Genomic DNA, 12,977 nt, shown 5'->3' with positions numbered 1-12,977 from the left:
CGTTCGCTTTTCCACCTTTCCCTCCAATTCCGTTAGTGGTACGCAAGCTACAGCAACATTCCCTCACATTGATTCTCATAGCATCAACGTGGGCAAGACAACCGTGGTACACCACACTTCTAGAACTCTCAGTGGTACCACATCAAAAATTAAAACTCTCTCCACATCTACTGACACAGAACCATGGAGAGATCATGCATCCGGACCCAATGCAGCTCAATCCAGCGATTTGGCTCCTGAGGTCTTAGAATTTGGATACCTCAATCTTCCGCCTGATTGCATGAGTGTTATCAAGGAAGCGAAACGTCCCACCACTAGAGCATGCTATGCAGCCAAGTGGAAAAGTTTTGTTGTGTATTGCACAAATAACAACATTAACCCACTAGATTTTTTTCTATCCAAAACATCATATGTTACCTACTCCAGCTACAAAGATGTAGTTTTTGTGTACTCCTCTATCAGGTTACATCTTGCTGCTGTAGCAGCTTACCTTCAAAACAGACAACACCTGTCATTATTTAGAGTACCCGCCATCAAAGCATTTATGGAAGGACTCAAAAGAATACTTCCTCCCAGGATACCACCCTCCCCTGTATGGAATCTAAATATTGTTCTCACTAGACTTATGGGTCCTCCATTTGAACCCCTGCATAAGTGTGAATCACAGTTCCTTACATGGAAAGTTGCTTTTTTAATTGCTATTACCTCACTCAGAAGAGTAAGTGAGATCCAGGCATTAACATTTCAAGAACCATTCCTACAACTCCATCACAACAAAGTGGTTCTTAAGACAAACCCGAAATTCCTTCCAAAAGTCATTTCACCCTTCCACCTCAATCAATTTATTGAGTTGCCAGTATTCTTCTCTCGCTGAGAGAGAGGGGTCCCAGTAAACAACCACACAATTAAATGTAATTAACAAGAATCAGTTAACAGCAGTTTGCTAACATTGTTTTTATTTTCAATGTAGCTCAGCCATATTATTCAGGCAATAGACATAACATTTATAATTGCTATAAAGTGCCCTGGTAAAGGGGGGGAAAGGGGGTGGTGTATTGAGTGTAGGAAGGGTAAGTGACATAAGAAAACGAGCCAAAGGCTACGAACAGTCAAAGAAATTAAAACTAGTTCACATTAATAATGACCGTAGGTTCCAAATTGTTATTTATGAGAACACATGCTCCATGTAGGTATTAGATATCGTTGTTCATGGAATGAAGCTGAGAAACACACAAAACAGTCGACGTTTCGACCCCTATTGTGACCGCAGGAAGAAGTTGATCCCTTGCAATGGGGTCTTCATCAGGACGAGAAGAAGGGGGCACAACCATAGATGCTTGTTATTGTAGGTGGAGAGCGATATACTCCCACAAGGCAAAAGACATGCAAAGACTAGATGAAAGGCACAAGTCTGGTCTCAAAACCACTAAAGAATGTTGGGAAGAACGTAGTTCTGGTGGGTTGAATCAGTATATGGTACAGATAAAGGTACCGGTCCAGATAATCATGGAAGAAACAGCAGGTCTCTGGTTATAAACAACGTATTCTCCTGGTTAAACACAACGCATTCTCCTATGGACTGTAATCACAGTGATCATACTACGTACAAAATGCAACGTCGACTGTTTTGTGTGTTTCTCAGCTTCATTCCATGAACAACGATATCGAATACCTACATGGAGCATGTGTTCTCATAAATAACAATTTGGAACCTACGGTCATTATTAATGTGAACTAGTTTTAATTTCTTTGACTGTTCGTAGCCTTTGGCTCGTTTTCTTATGTCACTTACCCTTCCTACACTCAATGCACCACCCCCTTTCCCCCCCTTTACCAGGGCACTTTATAGCAATTATAAATGTTATGTCTATTGCCTGAATAATATGGCTGAGCTACATTGAAAATAAAAACAATGTTAGCAAACTGCTGTTAACTGATTCTTGTTAATTACATTTAATTGTGTGGTTGTTTACTGGGACCCCTCTCTCTCAGCAACATATGTACCCAGGTCCCAGTGACTTACTTGGGTGAACCCCCCTTTACTTAACCCAGTATTCTTCTCTCAACCACAAACAGTTGCTGACAGAGCTCTACATACATTCGATGTAAAAAGAGCGCTCCTCTACCTCATTGATAGGACAAAACCATTTCGTAAAACAGAACACTTGTTTGTGTCCTTTTCTCCTCCACATAAAGGTAATCCCATTTGAAAAGCTGGGACTGCAAGGTGGATCGTCAAGTGCATTCAAATTTGCTACCAAAAAGCAAAACCTACTGTATCCATTCCCCCTAGAGCTCATTCCACCGGTAAACTAGGGGCATCTATGGCATTCTTAGGAAATATACCATTAGATGACATTTGTGAAGCAGCTACATGGTCTACTCCGCACACATTTACAAAACACTACTGTGTAGATGTGCAGGCAAAACCAGCTACTGTGGGCCAGGCTGTACTCAAAATATTATTTCAAACTACTGCAACAGATGTGGGTGACCGCCGCTAAGGGAGAAACTGCTGTGCAATCTATGCTCGGTGTGTGATCTGCAGCTCATATGCTTCGAACGGAAAATGCTACTTACCAGTATGCATCTGTTCTTGGCATGTAGAGCTGCAGGGTTGCACAGGCCCACCCGCCTCCCCGGCTACCTATATCTGTCCCAGTAATATCTTAATTAGATACAATACACATGGACATCTCTTTCTGTACACATACAACTCCATCATTTCCCTAATGGCGAAAAACAATCTGAAGATGAAGTCGATGCCCATGCGCACTACGCTCAATAGGCGGAGTCACCTAACAAACAAAGATTCTTCCAAGACAACAACAAAGTGTAATCATCCGGGCCCACCACCAGATGGCGATCTATGCACAGTCTGTAATCAGCAGCTCATATGCCTCGAACAAATGCTTTTAGTTGTTTCTTAAAGGTACTATATACAGAGATTTTACGAAGGGGAACCAGTAGCTTATTCCAGTATCTTGGGGCCAGATCCAAGAATGCTTTTCCTCCGGTGCGACTCAAACGTATACGCGACACTCGTAGAAGGCCAAGAGCACTGTATCCGCGGTCTCTGGCGATCTATGGACAGTGTGTAACTCTGCAGCTCAACATGCCAAGAACAGATGCATACTGGTAAGTAGCATTTTCCTTATTTTAATTGCACTTCCGACTTTCCAGTTTCAGGTCAAAATTTCTAGACAAGCGCCGAGATGCCCCCGGGTGATTCGTGCACTATAGAAATGAGAATAACACAACATAACAAAAAAAACTATTTCGCTTTCTAAAAGCAATTTTTGGTGGCAGAACCACTGTTTGCATCGAGAGGGGAGCCTTAGAGCTGGTTATCCTGGCCCTATTGTGACGTGGGTCAAGTGGCCACAAGCATATTATTACGCCCTCGTGACTGAACCCCAAGACCGGACACTACATCTCAACCGCTATTTAGACCTGAAGGAGCCACTTTGAGACCTGTGAGGCGCCCAACTCGAGATCCTGGGGTTTGGACTAAGCGTGGTGCGCCCTGACTCTTACCAGGAGGGGCCCTAGGCTGCGAGGTGAACGGGCAAGATCTTTACACCCTCTCCCTGAGATTCAGCACCGCTCCCCTTCCTCAGATCGCCACAGGGGGGCCTTGAGCTGACTCCGCGCCCCGGCCCATATGCCGCCAAAGAAAGCGCAGACCACTAACATTTCCAACTACTTCGCCCCAACCAAATCGGGTGGAGACAAAGACGGGGGGCCTCTACTAGCAGTGAAATGCCGCTCGCAAGCGAGGACCTGATGGCGTCGCTGGGGGAGTCCAAAAAAGAACTCCGAGAAGATATTAAGGCGGATATGGGTGCCTCCCTCAACGCTTTTAAAGCCGAGATGGGGGAAAAACTGGTGGCCCTACAGGCAGACGTGGACTCGATTGGGGTGCGCACCTTGAATCTTGAAGCAACCTGCCAGGAATTGGCTAATTGAGTGCAACCTTTTGTAGAAGGCTCTGCTGACCTACGCAACCAACTTAGGGCCACAATACTTAAGTGTGAGGACCTTGAAAATCGTTGCAACAACATCCGGGTGAGGGGCCTGGAGAAACGCTGCGAGGGCCCTGACCTGGAGGCTTTCATGATGGGCATTTTTGTGACAGTACAGGGAAAGAATGGCTCGGAGGTGCTGCTCAAAAGGGTCCACGTGATGGGGCCGCGGCCACCAGGAGACTCCAGCAAACCCAGGGATGTTATGGTAAAATTGAGCTCTTTCAAAACCAAATAACTGATTCTAAAGAAAGCTTGCTCTCTAGATAATCTATCGTTCTTGAATGCTTCCTGCTGGTTCTTTCACGATGTGGCTCAAGCAACACTTGTCCGTCGCCAGCAGTTCAGGCCGATATCACAGAAGCTCTAAAAGAATGCAAAAAAGGTATCAATGGACATATCCCTTCGGCCTGGCCTTCTCCCTGGACTGTAAAAGATTCCATTGTGTGGAAATCGAGAAAGCAGCATCCAACCCGGGCATCGAGATCCCACTCAGAATCAGTCGGGGGGGGGGGGCGGAAGGCACAGGGACGGAATCGCAACTAGAGAAACGCAATGGAGGCCCATGGCTGCAACAGAGAAGAGGCGGTAAGAAAACATCGGGTGAAACGCAATGAGACTCTTTGGTCCGATTCAAATTAGAACTGTGGGTACAGATTAATGAGGATTTGTGGCGCTGAAGATTCAAGGGGGCCCGACTCTGTTTGAAGATGACACTGAACCATTTGGCCTCCACGAGGGTTTGGGGGGGAAAACATAGGCAGAAGGGGGAAAAGATATAACTTTTAGTCTTTCTGGCTGACATTGAGCAATGGCTAATCTTAAAATTCAACCAACTCGCTGCGAGGGAGGCCTGGGTGGCAGAAATGGGTCTGCCCCAGGAGATGCTCAACTTGAGATTCTCTTCTGAGACAGAGCACCTCAGAGCTGTGTGTTCTCGTTCACATATGTTTATGTTGAGTTTGTTTGGGTGTCGCTCCGCTATCCGATTAGACTACGCAGTCTGGATCATGATGGTAGGGCTTGGGGGGAGGAGGAGAGGGCACTCTGGTTCTCATGGGCAAATTCTGAGAGGAAAAAGGGAGACTCTCTACACGACCAATGTCGATTAAATGTTTATCTTGGAATGTAAGAGGTCTTAACTCCCCCAATAAGAGGCATAGTGTGTGGAACTATCTATTTGACCATGATGTAAAAATATCTGCCCTGCAAGAAACTCATCTTCCAAAAAAAGACGAACAGCGGTTGAAACACAGGGCCTATCCACAGATTTTTCGCGCAAACGAAGCACAGTGGTGTATCTATTCTCTTCCATTCCTCTATCCCATTCCTCCTCCTAGATTCCAAGTCAGACGAGGCAGATAGATTCCTGATGATCAGGGGTGAGTTGAGAGGTAGGCCATGCACTCTTGCCACAGTTTACGTGCCCAACTCTGGACAGCAAGAGTTCTTGAACACATTTGTGACCGCACTGGAAGGATTTGCAACAGGGGACATCCTGGTATTGGGGGAATTTTAACTCCATTTGGGACCTGTCACTAGATACTACCCATCCACATAGAGCAATAGGGGGGAGTGTTTAGCAAATCACTTACATTGGCGTTACAGGGATTGGGTATTTTAGATTCCTTGAGGGGTGTTTACCCCTGGGCAAAGGACTTCTCTTTCTTCTCTCACTCGCACAGTTCTTATTCCAGAATTGATCATTCATTCCTTAGTCAATCCATGTTTCATACGCTCTTAGGATGCCAGTTCCATCCGTTCTCTCTCTCCGATCACGCCCCTCTACAGTTGGTGCTAGGCTGCCCCCGGGTGCTAAGCACATTAGATGGTACTTCCCTAACTTTCGCTGCAGGGATCGTCTCCTTAGAGATGAATTAAGAAAAGGCAATCTAGGAATTTTGTTACCTTAACGACGCCGCACTGACTTCTCTCGCCAATAATTGGGATACCTTCAAGGCGGTGATTCGGGAGAAGTGCATTGAACTGGCAACCACATAAAAAAATCAGCGTGAGAGGGAGCTCTTGTAAGGGGAACTGCAAAGCGCAGACAGGCCCATGAGGACAACCCCTCGGTCCAGAACCGTAGAAGAGTCACTCGGCTAAAAAGAAAATTACAAGCAATTTACACCAACAGGGCGGAAAAAGCTAACCTGTGACTACAAGTCCAGAGTTACGAAGGGGGAAATAAAGTGGGAACCTTATTAGCAAGACAGCTTAGAGCGAAGCAGGAAAAAGAGTATATAGCGCATATTGTAGATAGAGGGGACACCTCAGAAAAGTGAGGCAGGAAAGGCCAGAACTTTTGAGGATTTCTACCGGTCCCTCTATTCTGCGGACCCCCTGCTTGATGAGGATCAGAAGAAATACTATTGTGTTACTGCAGGTTTCAGCCTCCGTGAATGATGACTTAAGTAAACCCATCTCCTGTGAGGAGGTACAGAAGGCCATAAACACACTTAAATTGCACAAAGCACCTGATGGCCTAAATGCTCACTTCTATTGTACTTTCGTGGCCGAGCTGGTTCCCCATCTGGTGCGATTATTTAACGATATTGGCTCCATGCAACAAGTGACCCCCTCCATGGGGTAAGCCTTAATCTCAGTCATCCCCAAACCAGGAAAGGACCGTACAAACTGCGCCTCTTACTGGCCTATGCGCTCCTAAACGCCAAAATATACTAAAAATGTTTACCTACTCTCCTAGAGACTGTCATGCCATACCGGATCAGGCGGGGTTCATCAAGGGGAGGCAAACACATGACAATTTGCGATGAGTGGTTCACCTTATTGAAAAAGTGCAGAAAAAAGTCATTCCTGCAGCCCTTCTCTCGTTAGACGGGCAGAAGGTCTTTGATCGGGTTGATTGGGCCTTCCTGCCACGAACAATGAGGAAATGTGGTTTTAACAAGACCTTTATAGGCATGGTGAGGGCTAACTACTTCTCTCCTCGCTCACGAGTTTTGGTAAATGGGGTAGCCTCGGAACCCTTTGTCCTATCGTGGGGTACCAGACAGGGTTGCCTGCTATCCCCTCTCCTCTTTGCCCTCAGCATTGAGCCCTTTGCGGCGCAAATTAGGGATAACCCAGGCATAAGTGGGGTGCCCTTTGGGACAGATGAGCATAAAATCTCCCTCTTCGCGGATGTGTTACTTCCACTCACGAGAACCCTATCCTCTCTCACGGCCGTCCAAGAGGAGCTCACCTCCTTTGAGAGGGCCCACCGATTTTAAGTTAATTTATCAAAGACCGTTCTCCTCTATATAACATTGCCCAGAGACCCCATACGAGCAGTGGCAGGTCTGTCCCCTTCCAAAATACGAATAAAGACATCATGTATCTGGGGGTCAGGCTCACCCTCAAACTATCGAATCTCTACGGGGCTAATTATCCGCCCTTGCTGCGGCAAATTAAGGCAGTCTTAGCCAGGTGGAGCGCTTCTTGGATAGGGCACATTAATGCAACTAAAATGAATGTGCTGCCCAGGATCCTTTACCTTTTTCAGGCCTTACCGGTACCAGTGGAAAGAGCTCTATTTGTTGACCTGAAAACGATGATCACTAAGTTAATTTGGCTGGGGCAGAGGGCACGATTATCCTACCGGTTGGTACTAAGGCGAAGGTGGAAGGGGGACTAGCACCACCAGACGTCCCGGGCTACTATAGAGCGCCTCAACTCCGGGTGATCGCAGATCGAACTCTACGCGAATCGGAAACACTCTGGCTCCACATGGGCTGACAGTGGGTAGGACGATTTGGGGCCTCCTTTGGAAATCAAAACAAAATTGACCCATGAATCCCTATCTTAGTAACCCTATGGCCACCACTCTACGCGTGTGAGATGACCTCAACAGATCAGCGTCCCTAACCACCTTCCCGTCCCTCTACACCCCCATTCATTTCAACCCAGAGTTCCCACTAGCACAACAAGAGGGTCTTTTCAAATCCTTGTGGGTGGGGGGTTGCCTGAAAATCTCGGATCTTTAAAAAAAAAAAGGGAAGTTGATGTCTTTTGAAGACTGCACCAAAACTTTTAAGCTTCGGCCCTCTGAAGACCCAGTACATACAACTCAAGCACTGGGTAAAACAACCTCCGATCCAGCTCGCTGCAACCAGAGACTACTCCCAATTGAAAAATGCGCTCAATCAGGGGCATCCTCGAGCGGTACCATCTCCTGCCTTTACGCACTCGTACGGACAGTAAGCCCCCGATCCACCCCTAGACCCCAAAGATTTTGGAATTCTCTTCTCACTGCTCCACTGGGGGGAAAACAATGGTGCTCCAAATATAAGGACATTTCCAAATACAATGGCTCCATGTTTTTAAGGGAGCCCCACTATAAAATTATGTACAAGTGTTACTTGACCCCCAGAAGTTAAAACAAAATATTCCCTAATACCTGTGACAGATGTTGAAGAGGATGCGAGCTCCTGGGAGATTTTAGGCATATCTGGTGTGACTGTCCCTTGATTCAGCCCTTTTGGAAAGAAATGTTATCCCAAATTAAGACGATACTGGGTTACCCAATTCCCAATACAATGGAGCACGCTCTCTTGGGGATCCAGGACCCCAGTTTAAAACACCAAACCCACGGGAATCTTTGTCATGTGGTTGTGCTGAGGGGCTGCCGAAATGGCAATCAATAGCCGCAGTGTGGAAAAAGTTAGAGGGCCTTCCCAATCACAATGGCACGCTCAACTGTGGCGAGCTCTGGCGATGGAAAGAATGGCGGACATAGTAGAAGACAAGAGAGCGGGGTTTGATTACACATGCCCCCCCCCCCCCCCCCCCCCCCGGGCCAAGAGGCATGGGGGCTTGGTGGTGGACTCTGTGCACAGTGGCCGGCCCTCATCATTGACCAAACATTACTTTTTGATACCGTGATACCACTGTTAGTTGAGTCTTGTGGTTGAATTTTGTGGGAAGAATGGCTGGGAGTGGGAGACGCAAGTGCTACTTAAATAACAAATCCCACGAGGGGACTAAAGTAAGATGTTTTAATGATTCAAGCACACCTCCTCTAGATGGGGTACATAAAGATTGTTGATATCCTGGGTCGAGTCCTAGTACACAAGATGAACATGTTGTTTGAATCTCTGTATATCTTGACCTATAAGTTATGTTGGTGCCTCCCACTGCTACCTGTTTTGTACATGTTTTTAAAGAACTGAAACCAATAAAAAATATTTTGAAATAAAAGCCTTCTATGTTTCCCCCAACAGATGGTTTTTGGAAATCCCAGATCTTTCAGGAGAAGTTGGTTGATGTAATTGTGCCATTCCTGCCACTGCGGCCGAGCCATGTCCGTCAGTGTGCCCGGAGTGAGCTGGACATGCAGGGCTTGCTCCAACAAGACCAAGTCATCCAGTCTGTGCTGAATAGCATTACCTTCTTCCCAGATGAGGAGAAAGTGTTCTCGTCCACTGGCTGCAAAACTGTGGCTTCTCGGATTAACTTCTTCTTGTGATCTGATGTGCTTTGGACTGGCCCATGGAGCCCAACAGAGAAACAATGCCCGCAAAGGGCTCTTGGCGTCTACAAGAAATCACCTCTTGGTGCTTTGTGACTGTAAGAGGGTATTTGAAATACAGTGGATGTGATGATATGGACTCTGTCCAGAGGGGCCAGTTTAGACTGAGAACTCTACAGAGGTGAGAACAGCTGCTCGGCGTCTTGCCCAGGGTGTGCCCAGACCACACCTGCCTTTGAGCCATTGTGAGCAGAGACCACTGTTGCCTCTGACCTGTTAGCAGAGACTGTATCAACATCTGAGCATTACTCCGGGAATCACTAAACTGCATCCAGACTTTTGTCTGAAACTAAGTGAAAATGAGACGCAGCTTACGTTTTGATTCCTTGAGCTGACTACACTACAGAATGTTTTAGGGTTGACACCAGAGGGTCTGTGTAGCCAGTAAACTAAGGAGCAGTTGTATCCTCTGAGCAGGCTAGGTAGTGAGCTGAAAGGCGGGGGTGTCCAAGTGCCGGGCTGGTGGTGTGCAGAATGGCCTGTGTCAGAAGAACTGGCTGTGTGCAGAATGGCTAGTGTCGGAAGAGCGGGCCTGCTAGGGGGGGTGACTGGCAGGTGTGTCTGATGAGCCAATGTGTGCCGACTAGATGTGTCGGAAGAGCTGACCAGTGGGGTGCTGACTGGCAAGTGCCGAAGACCTTGTGCCCTGACGGACAGGTGTGTAAGAGCGGGCTGGGAGTGCGCTGGCTGGCAGGTGTGCTTGAAGAGCTGAGTGGTGGCATGCTGACTGGTGGGCGAGTCAGAAGAACAAGATGGTGGTGCACTAAGTGAGAGGTGTGTTAAGAACCAGCTAGTAGTATACCTGCAGACGGGTGTTAGAAGATTTTTCTGCTGCTGTAGTAATAGGCAGGTATGTTGAAAGAGCCAGCTGATCATATACTGACCAACAGATGTGTTCGAAGAGTTGGCTGGTGATGTGCTGAGTGGAAGGTGGTTTGGAGCTGGCTGGTGTTTTGAAAGAGCCAGATGATGGTGTTTTAACTGGCAGGTGTGTTGAGTGGCAGGTGTGTTGGAGATGGCTGGTGGGGTTGGAGATCGCTGGTGGTGTGTTGGAGATGACTGGAGGTGGGTTGGAGATCGCTGGTGGTGGGTTGGAGATCGCTGGTGGTGTGATGGAGATCGCTGGTGGTGTGATGGAGATGGCTGGTGGTGTGATGGAGATGGCTGGTGGTGTGATGGAGATGGCTGGTGGTGTGATGGAGATGGCTGGTGGTGTGATGGAGATGGCTGGTGGTGTGATGGAGATGGCTGGTGGTGTGATGGAGATGGCTGGTGGTGTGTTGGAGATGGCTGGTGGTGTGTTGGAGATGGCTGGTGGTGTGTTGGAGATGGCTGGCGGTGTGTTTGAGATGGCTGGCGGTGTGTTTGAGATGGCTGGCGGTGTGTTTGAGATGGCTGGCGGTGTGTTTGAGATGGCTGGCGGTGTGTTTGAGATGGCTGGCGGTGTGTTGGATAAGGCTGGTGGTGTGCTGAGTGGCTGGTGGTGTGTAGGAGATGGCTGGTGGTGTGTAGGAGATGGCTGGTGGTGTGTAGGAGATGGCTGGTGGTGTGTAGGAGATGGCTGGTGGTGTTTTGGAGATGGCTGGTGGTGTTTTGGAGATGGCTGGTGGTGTGCTGAGTGGCTGGTGGTGTGTAAGGGAAGGTGTACTGTTAAGGAACAAGATTCCTAAATCTGTATTATTTGTATGATGCAGATCAGGTCAGATATCATCTTGTGTTGGTGAATGAAAGTTTCAAATGTTATTCTCTGAATTCACAACTTTTGAGCCAGACAGGACACCGGGCAGCAGCACGGATAATGAGCCAATTCAACATGTGGTAGTGACCATCAGATGCAATTTTCCAAAATGAAACATCTATTTTAAGAACATATTTTTATTTTCTTTAATAAAATTGATCTAAATTGCCTGTTGGTGTTGTGTCCTTTGAAGCATCAGGCTGAGGTTCTTGTGTGCTGACGAGTCTCCTGGGGTTTGACAAGCCCGGTGATGGCTGAGTCTTGCACACTCGCCGTCCAGCTCGGACTCCACGTCCTCAGTGGTCACTGCACTAAGACTGACCCATACTGACCTGTCCTGCATCTCGGGCGGATCTCGCAGGATGGTCCAGAGGAGAGGGCGGTCACTTCTATGCTATGGCAGGAGTATCCTATATCTGGGAGTGCTTTCACCTGCAGTGAAGGCCCTGCGCGTCGTCGTCTTAGTGTAGGGCCGATGTAATACCCATATTCTCCCAGTGGACAGGAAACTCCGGATCCATGCTGCCTTTCGAAGCCTGCACAGCTTTTCTATCTGCCGATGACATCCTGTCGCCTTTTGTCTGCAAAACTCGCTGGATCTCCTGATTAATCTACAGAGAAACGACATCAAAAGATATTAATGCACACAGCGCAAGAAGTTTATAGGGAATTAATGCACACAGCAGGGGAAGTTTATAGGGAATTAATGCACACAGCACGGGAAGTTTATCTGGCATTCATGTGCACTGCAGGGGAAGTTGATATGAAATTCATGCGCTCAGCAGGGGATGTTTACAGAGCCTTCGTGCCCAGGAGGGAAAATCTTACAGGCAGTCAGGAAAGTTTACGGGGAATTCGTCCATACAGCAGTGGATGTTTACAGTAGGGGTTGGTGGAGTTCCGTGAGGCGAATTCGGCACGTCGCACCACTTGCACTCATTTTTAGCACAGGGACCTTGTTCCGAGCTGTAAAATCAGCACGAAAGGCACTACACGATGGGCCAGCGGGCACTGCTTCTTTCTGCCATTAGAATAGATTTTCTACTCGAGCGGCAGCTTACTCAACACGAACAGTCTCAGTCGCCCGTGTTGAGAAATCACACCAGGAGACATTCTAGTGCCCAAAGATCACGCTGGGGGCGGGGGGGGAGGGGGGGGGGGGGGGGGGGGGGGTTTGAGGGGGCGCAAATTCTCATTCGCCAACTTAATGTTTGTGAACTACGCATGAGAAAAAACTATGCCACATGGCAGTTGGTGGAGTTTAGCCGGAACTCCACACTCCAAGCAAATTTAGCAAAACTCTGTGAACTCCGCCAGCAGGGCAGAACTTTTTGCTTATCCCTAATTTACAGTGCATTCATGCCCATTGGAGGAAAAACTGTACTAGAAGTATACGTTCACAGCCAGAAAAAGTTTACAGGGAATTCATATACACAGCAGCAGAACTGTACAGCGAGTTTGTGCACATGACAGAACAAGTTTAAAGGACGTTTGCACACATCATATTTAGATCGAGTACAAGCACAAACAGGGAAAGATTCAATAGAGTTCATGTAAAGCGGTAGTAATTAATGCAAACCAGATGAAAAATTAAAGAGGTTAGTTCATGGAAACAACGGGTAAAGTGGGAGTTATTTATGGACAATACAAGTAAATTTGTTGCTGTTCATGAAAACCTCACAGC

At 47.5% G+C, this 12,977-nt stretch overlaps 2 protein-coding genes across 6 annotated transcripts in view; one reads left to right on the top strand and one right to left on the bottom strand.

Annotated features, from left to right (window-relative positions):
• TOR2A (torsin family 2 member A) overlaps window positions 1–11,463 on the top strand; it is a 43,880-nt gene extending 32,417 nt beyond the window's left edge. The window contains exons 3-4 of one of the 2 annotated variants that reach the window (XR_015296128.1): window positions 9,248–10,949; window positions 11,013–11,463. Coding sequence is in view for 1 of the 2 variants with exons in the window: in XM_086924941.1 (XP_086781067.1) it covers window positions 9,248–9,492 (245 nt within the window). In the remaining variant the exon portion in view is untranslated. Of the gene's footprint in view, window positions 1–9,247 lie in introns of both variants that reach the window. The other variant, XM_086924941.1, reaches the window with a different exon arrangement.
• A 67-nt stretch (window positions 11,464–11,530) lies between these two features.
• TTC16 (tetratricopeptide repeat domain 16) overlaps window positions 11,531–12,977 on the bottom strand; it is a 589,702-nt gene continuing 588,255 nt past the window's right edge. For all 4 annotated transcript variants that reach the window (XM_086924937.1, XM_086924938.1, XM_086924936.1 and 1 more), the window contains one exon: window positions 11,531–11,904. In XM_086924937.1, coding sequence (XP_086781063.1) covers window positions 11,755–11,904 — 150 coding nt within the window. In that variant the 3' untranslated portion in view covers window positions 11,531–11,754. The remainder of the gene's footprint in view (window positions 11,905–12,977) is intronic.

The sequence above is a fragment of the Lissotriton vulgaris genome, chromosome 5 (genome assembly GCF_964263255.1).
Source record: "Lissotriton vulgaris chromosome 5, aLisVul1.2, whole genome shotgun sequence".
Taxonomy (NCBI): domain Eukaryota; kingdom Metazoa; phylum Chordata; class Amphibia; order Caudata; family Salamandridae; genus Lissotriton; species Lissotriton vulgaris.
Note: the sequence above shows the minus strand (reverse complement) of the source record. Positions and strands in the feature narration are given on the sequence as shown.